The 20,267-nt window shown below is 44.1% G+C and overlaps 1 protein-coding gene and 1 pseudogene across 1 annotated transcript; both read left to right on the top strand.

The window, feature by feature from the left end:
* Positions 1 to 14,770: 14,770 nt before the first annotated feature.
* LOC102875644 (phosphatidylcholine:ceramide cholinephosphotransferase 1-like) lies at positions 14,771 to 16,021 on the top strand. The gene has a single exon (XM_006901216.1). It carries the CDS (start codon positions 14,780 to 14,782, stop codon positions 16,019 to 16,021), a length of 1,242 nt encoding a protein of 413 aa, XP_006901278.1. The 5' UTR covers positions 14,771 to 14,779.
* Positions 16,022 to 18,037: 2,016 nt separating this feature from the next.
* LOC102875235 lies at positions 18,038 to 19,035 on the top strand (annotated as a pseudogene).
* The last annotated feature ends 1,232 nt before the right edge of the window (positions 19,036 to 20,267 follow it).

The following is a 20,267-nucleotide window of genomic DNA, read 5'->3' as shown; positions in this document are numbered from 1 at the left end:
GTTGTGGATTAGGACTTCTAGTGTTGTTCCTAGCTTTTCTGTAATGAAGTTTATAGTCCTTGGTTTTAGTCCTAGGTCTATGATCCACCTTGAGTTGGTTTTTGTATATGGAGTGAGGTGTGGGTCTTGCTTGAGTCTTTTGCAGATATTTTTCCAATTTTGCCAACACCATTTGTTAAAAAGCACTGAACATCTTATGGACAGCCAAAAGAACAAACAAATATATCTTGGAGAGGGTGTAGTCAGAGGGCTCTTTGGAAATAGAGATGATAAGGCATGTGGCTAGGAGAGGCTATACCTTAGAGAGGGATATGATATTCAGAAAGGTGGATGGTCGGCAAAGGAGAAGACACTCGACCAGGTGAATTGACACGGTGACTACCATTACAATGGGCTCTAATGTGTCCGGAAGTATGAAGATGGTACAGGATAGGACAGGGTTCATATCAGTTGTTCATTGTTCATAGGGTTATTGTGGGTTGTACTTGACTCAACAGCACCTAACAACGAATTATAGTTGACTCCATGACGACTAACAACTAACCACAATGGTTGATAGGAAATTGCTCTCCAAAACTGAAGGGAAGGAGGTCTCAAAGTTCCAAGGGTTAAAGATAGACGATATCTCCCATGTGATTTACAGTCTCTGAAAAACCACTGGAGGGTCAGGTATGAGTCAGTTCCAACTGAACAGCAAAGAGTGAGTGATAAGGAAAAGACCAGATAAGTCCCCTAGCTACAAGCCTTAAGTGCAAACTGTCCTTCCCTAGATTTGCTTGGAAATATTTGCTGGTTGCTGTTTTCAGCAATTTTTTTTTTCTTAAGGAAAAAATGCCATCCCTTAGTTTGACTAGAGCTGCTAAGAATAGCCTCATGGCTGGTGGAATAGTTGGGAAGACTTCACATGACTTCTACACTTATAACAAAATTCTTCCACGAGCCAAGCCTGTCAGATTGTGAGCTGAGGCACAACAACTTACGACTTAAGTTGTGAGTAACTTACAACAATACAGCTGAAGAAGGGATGAGAATGGGACATCTGAGTAGTTGCTCAAGGCCCCATTGTGGGGTGCGTGTTCCCCAAAACCTTGAATTCCTATTGCTCGAGTGACACAGCCCAATTAGTCAAGGTTCCGTGAAATCAGTTTAGCAAAGTTTGACAGGGCAGCAAACAACAAATGCTGATCAAAATGAAGGGTGATCGGAACTCTCATACACTGCTGGTGGGACTGTAAAATGATATAGCCACTATGGTGGGCAGGCTGCTGCTTCCTTAGGAAGTTGGAAAGAGAAATATCATTTGACCCAGCAATCCCATGGCTTGGAAATAAACCCCGAAGAAATCAAAGCTTCAACACACACACACACACACACACACACACACACACACACACATGCACGCACACACACTAATTTTTACTGCTCAATTATTCACTATAGTAAAGGGATGGAAACATCCCATGGTGAAAACATCAACAATTGAATGTTGTATAAAACCATTATTATAGAATGAGGATAAGGAACGAAGAGTGGTAAGGAGAGGTTGGAAGAAGAAGGATGAGGATGTGCAGGGGAAGGGGGAGATTAATCATGGGGTTGTAAAATTTGATGGGTGGGCAAAGAGGGAAATGGAATTTGTTCTTGTAAACAATGTATTCTAATTTTGTAAATAAACTGTTGTTGTTACTGTTAGGTGCCTTCGAGTTGTAGACGACTCATAGCGACCCTATGAACAAAAGGCCTGAGCACTGTTCATAGGCTTTCCAGAGGCAAGCTATTTCAGAAGTGGATGCCACTCCTGCTTCCAAGCCTGTTTTAATGGGGAAGCTCCACCAAACACTGTCCACCATGGGTAACCGTTATCCCATCTGGCACATCAGTGTCATAGTGTTTACCATTGCAGCAACCACGAGTTACTTCTGTACAGCAATGCACAGACCAGTGCTATCTATACCACTTAGAAGAATGGTAAAAAAACAATTTAACCAGGCTGAGGGCTGCAGATTAAAATCACCCACCTTTGCCTTGGTAGCATACCTTTTCGTCCACTAGGCCAACGTAGCTCTCTCTGTGTCGTCATTGTTACTGTTGTTAAGTGCCGTCGAGTTGTAGACTACTCCTAGTGACCCTATGAACGAAAGGCCTGAGCACTGTTCATAGAGTTTCTGGAGGCAAGCTATTTTGGAAGTGGATGCTACTCCTGCTTCCAAACTAGTAGAAAATTTAAAAAAAAACCCAATTGGATAGAGAAATTGTAGTACATTCATTCTTACAATAGAGTACTATGCAGCACTGACAAATATCAAACTCATAATACACTACACGATATGAGTGAGTCTGGGAGGCAGTATTCTGAGTGAAATATCTCAGTCAGAATGTGACAAATATTGCATAAGACCATTATTGTAATTATAGTGTTGAGACCTGAGGAGGACGGAAGAATGGATAGATAATGGATACTGCACTGGATTGAGTGAAAGGAAGGAGATTCTGAAAGGTATTAGTAGAATCAGTATGTATGATAATTAAGGGGAAATAAGTGGAATTGGGGGAAAGAGGAGAAAGGAAAGTGTGCATGAATGAATGAATAATTAAAATAAGAAAGAAAAGAGACGTATACCAATAAGAAACAGCCAGCCTTCAGTGTTCACCAAAGTCAACTCTACTCTTGTTTTTTTTGGAACAGCTTACAGAGTGGACAAAAATATGTGGTAACACAGCAGCTGAGTCACGTCCTCAGGATAAGAGCAGATGCGACGCAGACATCTCAAAGGCCTGGAGTGGTCCCACAGGCTGCAAGTTTCTTCTTTTTATCTCCTCTTTATCAGTCAAGGAAGACCTTTCTACTTCTTCACATCCTGCTAGCCTCTGGCACCAGTGTTCAGCCAGCCAGCCTGGAGAAGATCTTAATCAGAAACAGCAATCACACCACAAATCACCAGGAGAGAGAAAAGCAACTTTTGATGAGAAAAAGAGAAGCAGAACAACCTCTTAGTAACCACTTAATGTGGTTGTTATTGAATGCCATGAGATTGACTACGACTCATAGTTACAGAGTTTAGTAGAGTTAATTTTGACCTGTCATCAATCACTTTTTTTTATATAATCTTGGTGGATATACTGCAAACTTCCTGCGTCCTGTGTATCGACAGCAGTGGGTTCTGGTGGCCTAGTGGTAAGAAACTGCATTGCAATCCCAAAGGTCTGTGGTTCAAATACACCAGTTGCTTTGTAGGAGAAGTAATAGGTGATCTCCTCCTGTGTGATTAACTGACTCTGAAAACCTATTGAAAGTTCAGCTATGGTTTGGTTCTAACAACAGCATCAGCAAGTTAGACGACAATGTAGCTACCACCTGACAAATTGGTGGTGGCCTCTATTCATGAAAACCTTCCCTTTTCCTACGACATCTTCACAGTAGCCACTAAGCTCAACCTATTGTTGTAGCCACTGTCAAACCACCTTGTTGAGAGTCTTCTCTTTTGCGGACCCTCCGCTTTTTCTAGCATGAGGTCTTTTTCCAAGGGCTAGACCTTCCTGATAATAACAGGCTTAAAGCATGTGAGAGGAAGTTCTATCATCTTTGCCTTCAAGGAGCACCCTGGTTGCACTTGCACCAAGACAACTGTGTTTGCTCTTTGGCCCACAGCAGGTTTGTGCTGCTAACCCAGCGTCAGAGCCTCTCTGGAGATTCGAATCCACCAGTGGCTCCACGACAAAAAGACAGGCGATCTCCTTTGTGCAATGTGTAGCCTCAAACCCAATGGAGGGTTTTGAGTCCGTTCCAACTCGACAGCAATGGGTTTTAGAGTAGAGTTTGGCAACCACGACAAATAGGCAAAGTCCATGTAAATCCATAGAGATTACAGCCTTTGGATTGGTGGATAGGAAATCCGTTTGCTCCATAACCTTTCACTCAAATCATAAGAAAACATTTCACAAAGGATAGAAAAAAACCTGAATGATGAAACAATAAAGGAGAAGTGAATGATGGCAGGCTAAGTGAAGCAGCAGAAATGTAGAATTAGTCACATATCATGTATGGTGTCAGAAACCTTGAAAATTGGCTTTCTAGCCATTGTGTTAGGCCCCATTGGAGGGGGATGGTCTCCAGCTATCTTAACACAGTCTTGCAAATCATCAACAGCTTTGGGACCAATATAAAAGAGAGTGCTTTCCCATATTGTGAGGTACCCTGATGATGATGAGAGGATGGAGACTGTGGCACTGCTGGCAAGAGGCTATGGCAAGGCGTAAGCAGAGCAACCCTGCATTTATGCTACAGTGAAAGGTTTTGCTTGCTGGATGATTGAAGGAAAAGCTGACTTATAACTGCTCTGAGATAAAGGTTGCTGGATGATTGTGGAAACCAGAGGCTTTTTGCATTTATGCTGCTGAACTGAACCCAGACGGTCACTAATTGAGAAATTGTGTCATTAATCTGGTTTGGGATTGTTGGACTCAACTGGACTTGCCTTGTGTGATATTTTGCCTCCCCCGCTCTCCACCCTATTTCTCTAGTAAACCTCACGGCTGTGAGTAAAGTGAATCACTAACACATATTGGACTTGAAAGGTTGGTAGAAAGAGGTACAGGAGCATGTGGGCTGGCATGGCTTCTCCTTCACGAAGTGGATAGAAGTCAAACTCAGCCTCCCTCACATCGCATCTGCTCTTTCACACCATGTTATACATTGTTAAATATGTTGCATATTAAGAAAATAAAATAGCATAATAATGATTACTACAACAATTACACCCTAGAAAGTCCTACAGGGGCACATGGGGTCCATATGAGTTGGCATCAACTCAGTGGCACACGCCAACAACACTAGATCTTTATGGAAACCAAGTCTTTCTTCTGTAGTGCCCAGTTTTGCCCAGATTCTAACCACTGACCTTTAGGTTAGCAGAGAGCTCACACAGCTTGTCTTAGGTCCCAGACTTCAGGATATGTTTGAGAATGAACAATTAGATTAAGAAATTGAGTTCTATTAGCTCTATGGGATCCTAATTAATTGGTCTATTAACATGCTTGATGCTTTTGGTATAATTTGGACCCTGCAGAGTTCCTGCTTCATTTTGTTGTGCCTAGGATCTTACACTGGAAGCGGGAGTGGCATCCACTTCCTAAACAACATGCCTCTGGAAACTCTATGAACTTTGACAAATGTCGATAGTTGTAGAGGGGCTTCAGGCCTTTTGTTCATAGGGTCGCTATGAGTCCTGTTCAACTCGAAGGCAACCAACAACAACAACAACAGTGTTTTACAAGCTTATAAGTAACCAGTCCAAGGCGTAATACCTGTTCCCAACCCCTTAACAACAGGAAGAAAGGTCAGGAAGAGGAGAAGGATATGGAGTGTGTGACTAATTTCTTCCATATAACTGCCTGTTTTCCCAAGAGACCAGAAGAACTGGATGGTTTGGGTTATCCTAGCCACGTTCCTGAATGTTCTGATCAAAGACTCCATAGAAGAGTTCTGATCAAAACAGAGGAAATACAGAATTTCAAGATTCTCAGGAACTCTAGAGCTATAGAGCGTGGATGGTCTGTAACCATTGCCTTGAGATAATCTTTCAACCTTAAAACCACTTCTTGGGGAGGAGCAAAAAAAAAAACCCCACTTCTTAAAACCAAACCAAAGTTTTGTTGTTGTTGTTTGATGCCATTGAGTTGACTACAACTCATAGCAATCCTAAAAACAACAGATAGCAAAACAACTATGAGATATCATCTCACTCCAGTAACAATAGCCAAGTTCAACAGAGCAGCAAACAACAAATGCTGGCGAAGTTGTGGAGAAATTCAAATCCTTGTTCACTGTTGGTGGGAGTGTAAAATGGTCCTGCCACTCTGGAAGGCAGTATGACACTTTCTCAAAAAGTTGGAAATAGAAAAATTATTTGCTCTAGCAATTCCACCAAAGAAACCAAAACTGCCACCCAAGCAGATATTTGCACACCCATATTTGTTGCAGCTTTGTTCACAATAGCAAAGAGCTGGAAACAACCCAAGTGCCCATCAACAAACAAATGGATAGAGAAGCTGTGGTATATTCACACAATGGAATACTATGCCGCATTGAAAAACAAGGAACTCATGAAATATTATACAAAATGGGTGACCCTGGAGGACATTATACTAAGGGAAATATCTCCATCACAAAAGAACAAATACTGCATAGTGCCACTGTTGTAAAGTGGGACTGATGTCAGAGTTGGAGGGAATCTAAGAGGGATAAAGAATGTATATTGCATTGAACAGATGAGGGAAAGAACTGCTTAGAAGGAATATGATTAGGTATTAGTGTCATGACAAGAGTCTAGAATGAAAGTGGCATAGTGGAGTGGACTGAGGAAGGGGAATTGTATAACAGTGAAAGAATTTCTTATTTTATTTTATTTTTTTTTACTTTTCAAAGAGAAAAGCGAACTGGTGGGGAGGGGTGGGCAGGGAAGAAAGTGTGCAACAGTGAATGAATGGAAATTCAAAGTCTATAAATTTTCATGAAAATAAAAAAAGTGGGAAATATAAATACCATTTGATTTAACAATTCCACTATTGTCAATACACCCTACAGACACCAGAACTGCTACCCAAACAGATATATGTACACCTATTTATTGTTGCTTTGTTCACATTAGCAAAGAGATGAAAACAACCCAAGCGCCCATCAACAAATGAATGTGTAGAGAAGCTGTGATATATTCACACAATGGAATACTATGCAGCACTGAAAAAACAAGGAACTCATAAAATATTCTACAAAATGGGTAACCCTGGAGGACATTATACTGAGTGAAATATCTAAGTCATGAAAGGACAAATATTGCATAGTGCCACTGTTATAAAACAAGACTGACATGAGAGTTGGGAGAAAACAAACAAAAAAAAAGAGGGAATAAATATGAACACTGTATTGAAACTGATGAGGGAAAGAACTGTCTAAAAGAAATAGATTATTAGGTATTATTTGAAGGACAACAGTCCAGAATAAGAGGTGCATGGCAAATTGAACCGGGGGTGGGGGTGGGGAATTGTGCAACAATGAAAGAATCTGTTTTAAGAGAAAAGCAAGCTGGGAGGGGGTAGAGAGGAAAATGTGCAACAATGGATGAATGGAAATCCAAGTGTTCTGTAAACTTTCATGAAAGTATTAATACAAAAGAAAAAAAATTAAGTTAAAAAAAAGCCCAAAACAGCCTTTCTACGAAGATGGCGCCGAAAGCCAAGAAGGAAGCCCCTGCCCCTCCCAAAACTGAAGCCAAAGCAAAGGCATTAAAGGCCAAGAAGACAGTCCTGAAGGGCGTCCACAGCCAAAAAAAAAAAAGAAGATACGCACGTCACCCACCTTCTGATGGCCTAAGATGCTGAGACTCAGAAGGCAACCCAAATACCCCCGGAAGAGTGTCCCCAGGAGAAACAAGCTTGACCACTCTGCCATCATCAAATTTCCCCTGACCACTGAGTCTGCCGTGAAGAAGATAGAAGATAACAACACACTTGTGTTCACTGTGGATGTCAAGGCCAACAAGCACCAAATCAACCAAGCTGTGAAGAAGCTCTGTGATGTTGATGCGGCCAAGGTCAACACTTTGATTAGGCCTGATGGAGAGAAGAAGGCCTGTGTTTGACTTGCTCCTGACTATGATGCTTGGGATGTTGCCAACAAAATTGGGATCATCTAAACTGAGTCCAGCGGGCTAATTCTAAATATACATTTTTCTCACAGAAATAAATACATACATACATACATACATACATACATACATACATACATACATAAACAAACAAATAAATAAACCAATCAATCAACAAACAAACAAATAAAATAAAGAAAGAAAGAATCAAACAAACAAACCCAAAACAACAGATAGAAACTTTTCCCTACGCTGTGCTTTCCTAACAAGCTTCTTGCTCAAACCGTTGGTGGCAATCGTTGTGAGCACCCATCGTCTCAGGACCTTCCTCTCTTTTGATGACTCCATACTTTTTCCAGCACAGTGTTCCCCTCCAAGGACTGGTGTCTTCTGACAACACGTCCAAAGAACTTGGCTCAACGTTTTCTCATCCTTGCCTCCTAAGGAGTGCCCCGTTTCATTTTCTCCGAGACAGATTTGTTTGTTCTTTTGGTAACCCACGGGCTCTTCAATGCTCTTCACCAACACCACCAATTAAGTTTCCATTCTTCCTGAGTCTTCCTTATTCACTGTCCAACATGCACAAGATGCAATTGAAAGGACTGTGGCTTGGGCCGGGCACACTTTAGCCTGTGATATCTAAGAGGATGTATTTTATAATGAAGCCAATAATGGCAACTGTTCTAATTACAAGCCCAGTCTCTATCGTGGAGGAGAGTAACCATCTATTGGGTGTCTGGGGAAGGCTGGCTTCACCAGGAAGCTGGTGTTTAGACCGGTCCTGGAGACTGGAAGTGCAGAAGTGGACAGTATGGTATTCTGGTCTCACCCATGTCCCAGGGGCTGTGGCATCCCTTTCATGCCCATTTTTACTGCGTGGTGGGGAGGAGGGTCTGCAAGTATCACTGAATGCATCCCACCTCCCTCAGCTTCCACTGGTCATGGTTGGTCTCAAGCAGCCTAAGACAGGGAAAGGGTGGCATTGGATTGATGTCATGGTGAGGAAGAAGTTAGTGGGGGTTGAGGGATGGTTTACTTAGTGCTAGGGTGATCAACCAACCCAGCGGTGCCCAAGAAGTGGCCTAGGAGAGTGAATAGCTGGCATTTGGGGTATTTACAGAAACCCAGTGACTTAGAGAACTGAGGAACCAAGAGAAAAGGGTGAATAATTTGGTGGAAGGGTTGAAGTGGCACACTTTAGGATCCTTTGTAGCTGAGGTTTCGGGGTTCTGTGAGACTTACAAAGACTTTCTCCCCAAAAAGAAGGATATCGGATGTTGTTAATGCCCAAGGTCACTTTGAAGGTCAAAGTTGCTGGTGCCGGGAATAAGAACTCAAAGGACTAGTTTGAGAAATAGGTGGGATGTGGTATAGGAGGGGGTGGTCAGAGTGGGAAGGGTGGACTCTGGAACACACACCCCTCCACCTGGAGCAAAGACTAAGAATTGTGTGAGCTGAGATCTCTTGCTGAGAATAACCATGGAGAGAGGGTGAGGGCTGTCCCTCGAGTGGCACAAAGGGATCTGGAGTCTGAAGACATTCCATAATCTAGGACATTCGAGGTTGAAGGCACTGGACAGCAAGGGGCTTCAGGGGGTGGAGGAATCTACTTGTTTCTCACCTGAGTCATCATTCCCTAAAGGGATAGAGAGAGATAAAGTCACGGTGGCTGGAAAGAGGAGGAGAGACACAAAGAGGAGGCAAGTTCCGTACGTCCCCACCTTCTCCAGAGACCAATAAAGGCATCAGAGATCCAGACCTCTCCACCTGGAACTCTGATCTCAGCTCCAGGTGGGTGTTGGATCCCTGGGAGGACCCCCCAACCCCCTCTCCCTGTGAGTATAAGGAAGGGGATGGGTGGCTGTGGGACAGGGAGGAGGACTCCCACTAATCGCCTCCACCCTGCCTCTCCCTCCACAGCACTCCCCTGTGAAGCCATGAGTCTCCTCCCTTGCCTCTCTGTCCTGCTTGTGATTATGTTCATGGTTTTGGAAGGTAAAAGTGGGACAGAACGATTGAGCAGTTTGGGAGTTGGAAATGTGACGCTGCCTATAAGACTGGGGGCGTTGAGACAGCTTAGGGTCTCCTCTGTGCTCATCTCCTTAGAGTCAGAGCACCCACTCCCATTCTAGTAGTCTCTCTCCAAGATGCAGGGCAACAGGGGACAAATCTGCCCAGGGAAGCCCCTAGCGACTAATGACGTGCGACTCTTAGTCCCTCCAGCATAGGCTGCCCTGGCTGGAAAGGCTGGTAAAGGATGGTGGTGGAATAAAGAATTTCTATTATAACCATAAGCAAATAAATGGGCTTGAAAGGAATGGCACAGTCCCTGGGACACTGGTGAGACCAGAATATCATACTGTCCACTTCTGCACTTCCAGTCTCCAGGACCGGTCCAAACACCAGCTTCCTGGTGAAGCCAGCCCTCCCCAGACACCCAATAGATGGCTACTCTCCTCCACGATAGAGATTGGGCTTGTAATTAGAACAGTTGACATTATTTATTCCATTATAAAATGCATCCTGTTGGATATCACAGGCTAAGGTGTCCTGGCCCTAGCCACAGAGGTCCATTGGGTTGTTCCAGTAAACTTTTCCCCTCCCCATTTCTAATATTATAACCATAAGCAAATAAAGATTACCTTTAAAAACTTATTTTCCCATCGCTAGACTCACAGTCTAAACTCTCTCCATACTTCTATCAGGTCCAACCCCGGCCCTGGCAGGGACTGTCTCAACCACTCACTCCTCCAAGTTTGTAACCACTGCGAAGCCATTTCTTAAGGAGCTGAAGACGTCTGCAACTACCCTGAGCAAGGTCAAGACAACCCCTGACTTCAAAGGCCACTCTCCTGCCAGATACAAGTTCAGTCCTTTCCACTGGCTTGACAGCTCTGAAGAGAATGAAATGTATGTGGGTGGAGGGAATAAGGCAATCAAAAACCCTCCACCGTTTTACAGTTAGTCACAGGGGAGACCAGAGAGGCTGTCCGCATTCCTGTTGCCACACAGCCAAGGCTCCGGCCGCTTTAAGCCTGAAAAGCTAAGAACACGTGATGGGGAGAAAATTTATGACCTGCATTAAAAATCCTCACTGAGCTTGGAGCCTCGGCGTAAGCCCATACGTCGTTTGAAATCCTTCGTGATTCTCTGACAGTTCAAACAACCATCGCATGACCTACATGAGCAAAAAGGCTCTCGAAACAAGGGTCGTTTGCCGCTCCCGACTTCTAGCCTTTTGTTTTGCAGACCAAAGGAAATCTTACTGACAATTGTAACCAAAATCTTTTTTCAATAATACTTTCCTATTTGCTACACAGAACTCACAGCAAAAAGGACCTGACCGATTATTATTTTGTGAAACAATTACTGTGATTCAATGTTGCTGTTGTTATGTGTCATTGAGTTGGCAAAGCTGACCCTCCAGGGGGGTCTTCAGAGGGTGTAAACTGCATGGGAGGAGAGTCCTTATCGTTCTCCTGCACTTGTGGATCCGAACCACTTGCCTTTGGGATGGCAGCACAAAGCCTTACCACTAAGCCAACAGGGCTCCCTCTGTAATGCAGGAGTTTTCATCAAATGTATAGAAAAGCAAAGTTGCAACTGATTTTTCCTTTCCTATGGACTGTTGAATGTGTAGTCTTTGGACCCAGGCAGGCATTACTCAGACGTGTGGTCTCTCATTTGTCCCTTCTTTGTTGAATGACATAGCTTTCTTTTTTTTTTAATTTTTATTTTATTATTTGTGTGTGTGTGTGTGTGTGTGTGTGTGTGTGTGTGTGTGTGTACCGTCAAATCAGATCTGACTGGTACAGGAGGAGAATGTCCCTCCTTCCCTGGCAGAGCATCTGGTGGATTCGAACCTTGCACCTCTGGGATGAAATAGCTTTCTTAACACTTTAACCCTGATGGTAAGTTTGCCTTATAGCAGGGCGCTCCTGCTTGAGATATGTGTCCCCCTGACTCCTGGATCCCTTCCAGAGACAGCCGTGGGGTTTCTGAAGGGCCCAGGGTGTCAGGCAGACCCTAGTCCAAAAGCTAGTGTGGACACCTCCTCCCTGTGTGACCCTGGCACTGAGCCTGCCCGAGTGTTTCTGTTGCTTCAGGTGTGTAACATGCATGGGTTCTGAGGGGCCATGAACTGGATAACTTGGATCGTGTTAGGCACACTGTAAATATTTTAATCTGCATCGGTTCCATTCGGTATTGCAGGGATATAGACTCATTGACTCCTGATGCAGCCAGGAGCCTGCATTCAGAGTCAATAGAAAATTCCAGGTGAAAGTGGGGGAACAGACAATTGACTGAGGAACTCCCAAGAGATCAATCCAGGTGGAGCTAAGCACCTGCAAGGCAGCAGGTGGGGCAGCCAACGACTGGGGAGGGGCTTCTGTAGGTGTCATGGCGGGTCTTCTCCCAGGAGGTCACTCTTTAATTGAAGTCTGAATGGTTAGTGAAATCCAGTTAGGCGGAAATTGAGGGGCATGTTCCAGTGGAAGGTGAGTGCAAAGGCCCTGAGGCAGAAGGGTCCATAAATGATCAGGCTCTAAAAAGCCTGGCATATGTGGAGAGGGTGGTCGTCCAGGCAAGAGGAACAGTGTTGATGAAGGCAAGTAGGGCTAGGCTGTGTTTTTTTGATGAGTAGGGGATAGCCAGGGCAGGAGCAGGCTTAGAGGAAGGGTTAGGAGGGACACATGGCGTTATGGCAAAGGTACAGTTCTGCCGCGTGCCTCTGGAAAACACAGTCTTGGAGATAGTGGTTGGAATGGAAAAAGCAGGGTTTTATACCATTTATATTATATTTATTATATATAGGAGACTGGGGTATGGGATTTCCAAATCTAAGAGAAGGGAAGTTCTGAGGGAATATTTGTAGGTTAGGTTAAGGAAGTGATCAAGGGTCATGTTTACTTAGGACTTTGAGGAGAGTGAGGTGAGGTCATCTTAGAAAAGGGGACAGTATAACGGTTCGAATCCACCAGATGCTCTGCCGGGGAAGGAGGGACAATCTCCTCCTGTACCAGTCAGATCCGATTTGATGGTACACACACACACACAAATAATAAAAAAATTTTTTAAAAAGGGACATTAAAAAAAAAGAAAAGGGGACATTATGCAAATCAGGAGCTGCCTTAAAGTTGGAGCCTACCTGGAAAGGTCATCACAGGAAGTGTGCTATAGGTTTCTTTTAAGACAGAATCTATCTGAGTAGGTGCTTTCTTGTCATGGGACAGACACCATGGATTTCCTCTTTCTGACTGCTCTCTGGAATGATATATCTCATTACCTGGTCTTACCAGTGTATATATAGCATGACACCTGAAAGCACTTTTAAATAACACAACAGGAATTGTTACCCGAGTTAAATAAAGGTTGTTAGGGAAGAGCATCTGGGGCTTCCAATTACGTGCTGAATGCTGGCTGCCTCCATTTAACCATCTTAGGGGAAACATTGTTAGGAGAGAAAGGTGGTTTTATTCAGCACATGACGCAAGGAGAAAAAGAAAATGGAACGCTGCCCCGGAACAGATGAAGGGAAGAACGGTTTCAAAGGAATCTATGATTAGGCATTATCTGTATGACAGCCGTCCAGTCAAGGAGGTGCATAGCAAAGTGAACTGGGGACGGAGAAGCAGGGGAGGGAGGAAATCATGCAACGATGAATGAATATGTTGTTGTTGTTGTGTGCTATCAAATCGCCTGTGGCTCATAGCGACCCTACGTACAACAGCCCTAAACCCTGCTCTGTCCTGTGCCAATCGCACTGCCTCTGACACACCCACCCCAATTACCTCAGTCACTGAATCAACCCACCTCATCGAGGACCTTCCTCTCCTGCACTGTCTCTCCATCCTCCCAAGCATGATGTCCCTCTCCAAGGACTGGTCCCTCCTTGCAACATGTCCAAAGTGTGTCAGATGAAACTTCAGAATCCTTGCCTCCAAGGAGCAGCCTGATTTAACCCTCTCCAGGATGAACGTGTTCATTTTCTTATCACTCCATGGGATATTCAATACTCTTCTCCAACACCACAGCTCAAAGGCATCAATTCTCCTTCTATCCTCCCTAGTCATTCTTCAGTTCTCTGATGCATAGCAAGTGACTGTAGAGACCATGGCCTGTACCAGGCGCACCTTAGTCTCCAGAGTTTCCCATCGCAATACGTCTTTTAATTTCCTAGATGTTGGTGTCAAGAGTGTTGACAAGCAGCGGGCAGGACCGGATCGGGAGGGCCGGCCAGGGAAGGCTGTGCTTCCCTCGGCCCCAGCGAGGCAGCCAGAGAGCTCGATCTGTGCGTGGAGCCCCGACGCTGCCCTGCCCCGGATTTCGTTCCGCGGCAGGGGGCTCAGCGAGCAGAATTCCGCCGGCAGCCGTGACTCCCCAAGGCGAGGGCAGCATGAACGATCCCTGATGTGCCTTTGGGCATATTTAGCCATTCAGTTTTGATTAGGAGGAAGACAGCCATTTACTTGAAAGCTGGGAGCTGGGGCCTGTCAGTCCTGTCAGCCACGAGGACCTGATGTGGGCCGCCATTGGCCTAGTGTCCTTCAGATCCACACTTAAAGCAGGCAAAGCTTCAGTGACAGAAGGCGTTGATTTCCAGTATTTCAAGAACAACGAAACTGGAACACAGCAATGTGTGGATAAAGGACGGCATATTGGAAGAACGGCTAATGAAGAAAACAGCAGCATGATTCAGACACACCACTAAGTTCTTGGAGTGGCCCAGATGTATGTGGTTGCAAAGTTTATCAAGGAGAAGACAAGATCCTGCCTCAAGAAGCGTACATGAGAATACTTTTAAAGGAAACTGTCAATAAATGCAAACCAGTAGCTATCAGAGGTGCTGGAAATGTACTGGAACAGTGGGAGAAGTCAGTAGCTTATAGGAAGCCAAGATGACAAAAGTTTTCTGAAGCAATCTAAGACTCTGATTCTACGATGAGGTGAATTGCCACTCAGGCACTCCAGAACCCTGAACAGCTACATGAAGTGTTCAAAAACCACCTTGACCATCTTGCCAAACAAGTCTCCGCTCACGCGGCCAGACAGAATGAATGAGCCAAGGAGGCCCAGTACAGTGCCTGCTGACCTCCTGAGAGCCAGCTGGGGGCCACACGCTGTCTGCCAGTACAATGAAGAAAGTGGTTTCTTGGTTGCCCAAGAAGGTGGCCGAATGGCTGTTGGAGAATGCGATGCCAGAATACTGTGAGCCCCTGGAACATTTTATGGGCCGAGACTTGATCAACCTAACCCCGGAGGATTTTAAAAAACACCCCTTGTGCCGAGTCACCTCTGACAACGGGCAGCGGCTCTTGGACATGCTAGAGACCCTGAAGGTGGAGCATCACATGGAAGCACACAAGAACGGTCATGCCAACGGGCACCTTAGCATTGGCACAGACGCCCCCAGCCCTGACAGCAGCTTCACCGTCAAGGTCAAACCCAATGGGATGCCAAATGGGTATAGGAAGGAGATGATCAAGATCCCCATGCCAGAGCTGGAGCGCTCCCAGTACCCCATGGAGTGGGGAAAGACTTTCCTGGCCTTCCTTTATGCACTTTCCTGCTTCGTCCTCACCACCATGATGGTCACAATCGTCCACGAACGAGTGCCTCCTAAGGGGTTGCAGCCTCTGCTACCAGACGTCTTTTTTGACTGTTTTAACCGGGTGCAGTGGGCCTTTTCTATTAGTGAAATTAATGGCATGACCCTTGTAGGACTCTGGATATTTCAGTGGTTGCTCTTAAAATACAAGTCTATTATTAGCAGAAGATTCTTCTGCCTAGTTGGCACACTGTACCTGTATTGGTGTATTACAATGTATGTAACTACACTCCCAGTTCCGGGTATGCATTTCAAGTGTTCTCCAAAGCTTTTCGGAGACTGGGAAGCCCAGCTGCGAAGAATAATGAAGCTCATTGCTGGAGGCGGCCTGTCCATTACCGGCTCTCACAGCATGTGTGGGGACTACCTGTACAGCGGCCACACGGTCATGCTAACACTCACTCACTTATTTATCAAAGAGTATTCTCCTCGGCGACTCTGGTGGTACCTGTGGATTTGCTGGATCCTCAGCAGAGTTGGAATCTTCTGTATTCTCTTGGCGCATGACCACTACACTGTGGACGTGGTGGTGGCGTATTACATCACCACGAGACTCTTCTGGTGGTATCACACTATGGCCAATCAGCAAGTGCTAAAAGAAGCTTCTCAGATGAACCTCCTGGCCAGAGTGTGGTGGTACAGGCCATTTCAGTACTTTGAAAAGAACGTCCAAGGAATTGTACCTCAATCTTACCACTGGCCCTTCCCCTGGCCCGTAGTCCACCTCAGTAGGCAAGTTAAATACAGCCGATTGGTGAACAACACATAAGAGCTGTACAAAGTGGGGGAATGAGGAACTGTCCAAAGTGCTAAGAACTCCATGAGAGAAGATGCCATAAAAATAAACACCTCCCTAATCCTAGTATCTTTCAACCGTTACCTTGACTTAACCTATTGAGTTACCTGGTCAGCACTGTGATCTTTTTTCTCTCCATAGGACCCGTGTTGGACAAAATAAAGAAAATTTCACCTATCATGCACTGTACACATTTCCTGTTCATAGGTTTGGGATTTACATAACCCATGACTACCATGTTCCTTTGTATATGATGCAACAGCATAAATGTAAAAGCTTTTATATCATAAGTTCTGGTCTTTCCAGTCACATCTGGAAATAAAGCATATTATTTTCTTGGGAAAACATACTTTTCATATCTCTTGCCCCAAAGATTGGGCTGTAAGCCATTTTCTAGGAAATGTCACTATGAAGGTTTCAAAGTACCTGAATGGAGTTCGTTTCTGAAATCTTTCTGCCCGTGGCACCAGTTTTCAAATAAAAATGACAGACACGGAAAGGTTTGATAACTTGTTGGGTTTTTGGAAAATCAGCAGAGACAGAGTGTCAAAAAAGTGCAAAAAAAAAGATTCTGTTATAAAGTGATTTTTCTAAGTATTTCCTAACTTTATTTTTCAAAATGATGTTATGAAAACCAAATTTAAAGATTTTTACATGTCAGAGAGAAGAGTTAAAATTTAAAAATGCTTCTTGGGAGAGAAATTTGTCTATGTTTCTAGTGCCTTTCTTGTCTTGATTGTATGGTCAGTAGGCAATCTTCAATGTTTTTCTTTCAAATAAAGTATTCCATGAAAATACAAATGTATGTATACACTACTAAATTTTGCATTTATAGCTAACGTAAATCAGAAGACTGTTTATGGTTTTTAAATTGGTCTGAATTAAAGAATGGGGAAGCTAATTAAGAATTAAGAGCCTGTTCACATATTGTGAGTAGGTGGCAACAACATGTATTACTTAGATTATTTTAGCATTTATTTTGGTAGTTTGATTTTAACTATACAATGAAAACAGCCATGGATACCCCTTTTTTAAAATAAATAAGAATTTTAAAAATTATCACCCAACTAAAACATGGAATCTGTTTTCCATACTCTCACGACAATTTTGTTGGTAAACAACAACAAAAAAGAGATTTCTTTAAAATATATTTGTGCAGAAACTGCATGGAACTCCTCTAAGTTTTACTCCTACCAAGGTATGTTTGGGGAAGTATTCTATTCTATACTTGCCAATATGGAGAAAAAAATAGTTTTTTAAGGACGAAGAAGTATATATATATATATCCATTCTGTATTTTACGTGCCGCAGAATTATCTCCTATAGGGGTTTTTGTGTGTATGTATCCACAAGGTGATCTTTGTATTGTAAAACAATAACGGTGAAGGAAATAAAAAGGCTTTTAAAAATAAAAAAAAAAAACAACACCAGAGTGTTGACTGTGGATGTTTAAAAAAAAAAACTGAACTGGGGAAGTGGGGAGGAAAATGTGCAACAATGAGTGAATGAAAATCCAACTTTTCTGTAAAATTTCATTAAAATAACAATTTAAAAAAAATAAATAAAAACCCGAAGACAGAATACATCCCGGATGTACTCCCTCTCAATTCCAAACCATGCAGTGCTGAGATGCGATGGACCAGCTATGGCCACTTTGAATCAGATAATCATATGATATACTATGCCAGGAATTAAAAAACAACAACAACAGCAACAACAACAAAACCAGAAGAAGACCGGTGTTGTATTCATAGTGAAAAAAGTCAATTTCAAGTTTTATCCTGAATCACAATGTTGTGAGTGATAGGATAATATCCATACACATACAGGAAAGACCCATTAACACAACTATTATTCAGGTATATGCTTCTATATCTAGTACCAAAGAGGACGAAATTCAACCTATTACAAGGTACTTTAAAAGTTTCCTATTGAGCTTTTTCTCAGTGGAGCAGCGGCGGCAGCGGCTGTGCCCTTGGGGTCTCTGAGTTATCCACTGCCATCCTCGTCGCTGCGGCGACCCCCGCACCCGCAGTAAACATGACTGAACAGATGACCCTTCGTGGCACCCTCAAGGGCCACAACAGTTGGGTGACTCAAATTGCAACCACACCGCAGTTCCCAGACATGATACTGTCCGCCTCGCGAGATAAGACCATCATCATGTGGAAGCTGACCCGAGATGAAACCAACTATGGCATCCCTCAGGGTGCTCTGCGTGGCCACTCCCACTTTGTTAGTAATGTGGTCTTCTCCTCTGATGGCCATTTTGCCCTTTCTGGTTCCTGGGATGGAACGCTACGCCTCTGGCATCTCACAACGGGTACTACCACACATGCAGATTTGTAGGGCATACAAAGGATGTGCTGAGTGTGGCCTTCTCCTCTGACAACAGGCAAATTGTTTCAGGATCCAGAGATAAAACCATCAAGCTATGGAATACTCTGGGTGTCTGCAAGTACACTGTCCAGGATGAGAGTCACTCGGAGTGGGTGTCTTGTCTCCGCTTCTCACCCAAGAGCAGCAACCCCATCGTCGTCTCCTGTGGCTGGGACAAGTTGGTCAAGGTGTGGAACCTGGCTAACTGCAAGCTGAAAACCAACCACACCGGCCACACAGGCTACCTGAACACTGTGACTGTCTTTCCAGATGGATCCCTCTGTGCTTCTGGAAGCAAGGATGGCCAGGCTATGCTGTGGGACCTCAATGAAGGCAAGCATCTCTACACTTTAGAAGGTGGTGACATCATCAGTGCCCTGTGCTTCAGCCCTAACCGCTACTGGCCACAGGTCCCAGTATCAAGATTTGGGACTTGGAGGGCAAGATCATTGTAGATGAACTGAAGCAAGAAGTTATCAGCAACAGCAGCAAAGCTGAACCACCCCAGTGCACCTCTCTGGCCTGGTCTGCTGATGGCCAGATTCTTGTTTGCTGGCTACACAGACAATCTGGTGCGAGTGAGGCAAGTGACCATTGGCACTCAGTAGAAATTTATGGCACCACTTTGGAAAGAAAAAGTTTGGCTTAAGAAACAAAAAACAAACAAACAAAAGTTTCCTATTGCTTTCTTGTCTGTTGCAATGACCGCCTTAAAAGCTAGACCAAAGATAGATGTTTCAATTCAAAGGTGCTCTAGTCTATTTGGAAACATGAGGCACAGAATTTGGGATAGCCAACTCATGATGCCTCCTAATCCCATAGAGTGGGCAGCCCTGCTGTTTTCTCAACACAGAGAGTGCATGGAGATTGTGACAGGGAAGATCAAGGAGTTGGGTAGGAGGTTGGAACTAAAGGCACAAAATTATCACCTCCCCAAACAGGGGCTGTTAAGTGGGACCCTGGACAAAGTAATGAAGCCACATTCTAAGTCTGATGCCTCCTGAACACCGGATATGGTATCTGTTCTTCTCTGTTACTCAGTCCCTGCTCAACGCTGAAATGTCAGAGCCCTTAGCTGAAGACTTCTGCCATAATGCTCCTCATCCTCCTACAGCAATCAAATCTTACAGAGAATCTTCTCTTGAGTATTGGCTTCATTGTGGGACAGAGGCTTCAGGAGATGTGGAGAATTGTGTCTTTGGGGAAGAGATGAAAGATCTGAAATAGATTGAGCATTGTTGTTTTGTTTTTTCTGATCTGCCCGGTGCTGAAGATTTGTTAACTTCAAGATCTCAAGAAGAATTTCAGAAGAAACAGATGAGCTGATTCTCATCAACTTCATGAGGTCAATGAAACTCAAAGAGATAAAGCCACTGGCACAAGATAACACAACCAGGAAGAGGAAGACTGGGTAGAAAGCCCAGCCTGACAGCGTTGCTCGGCTACATTCTTCAAATCCTGGGCTTCTGAATAAAAGATAATTTGTCTTCTCTTCCCTGAGCTGCCACGTTTATTGTAACTTACGGCAACCCTATATACGTCAGAATGGAACTGTACTCCATAGGGTTTTCAGTGGCTGTAAAAAGAGCCAATGTACTGTGGGGGTCCCTGAGTCTGACTTCTACTCCCTTCATAAAGGAGAACTGTCACAATCAATAATATCCATAGCAGCAAACAGATAGCTGCTAGATCAGACACACCACCCTGCATACTCCTATACCTATTTCCACCAATCATTGGATTTGATATTCATTGTTGGCTCACAGACTTTACTCACAGTTGTGGTACCAAGAGTGGGGTGTAGTAGAGAAATAAGTTGGAGAATGAGGGAGACAAAGAA

This window comes from Elephantulus edwardii, unplaced genomic scaffold (assembly GCF_000299155.1).
Source record: "Elephantulus edwardii isolate Elephantulus edwardi_28Jun2011 unplaced genomic scaffold, EleEdw1.0 scaffold00315, whole genome shotgun sequence".
NCBI classification, from domain to species: Eukaryota; Metazoa; Chordata; class Mammalia; order Macroscelidea; family Macroscelididae; genus Elephantulus; species Elephantulus edwardii.
This window is presented reverse-complemented; position numbering and strand designations above follow the sequence as displayed.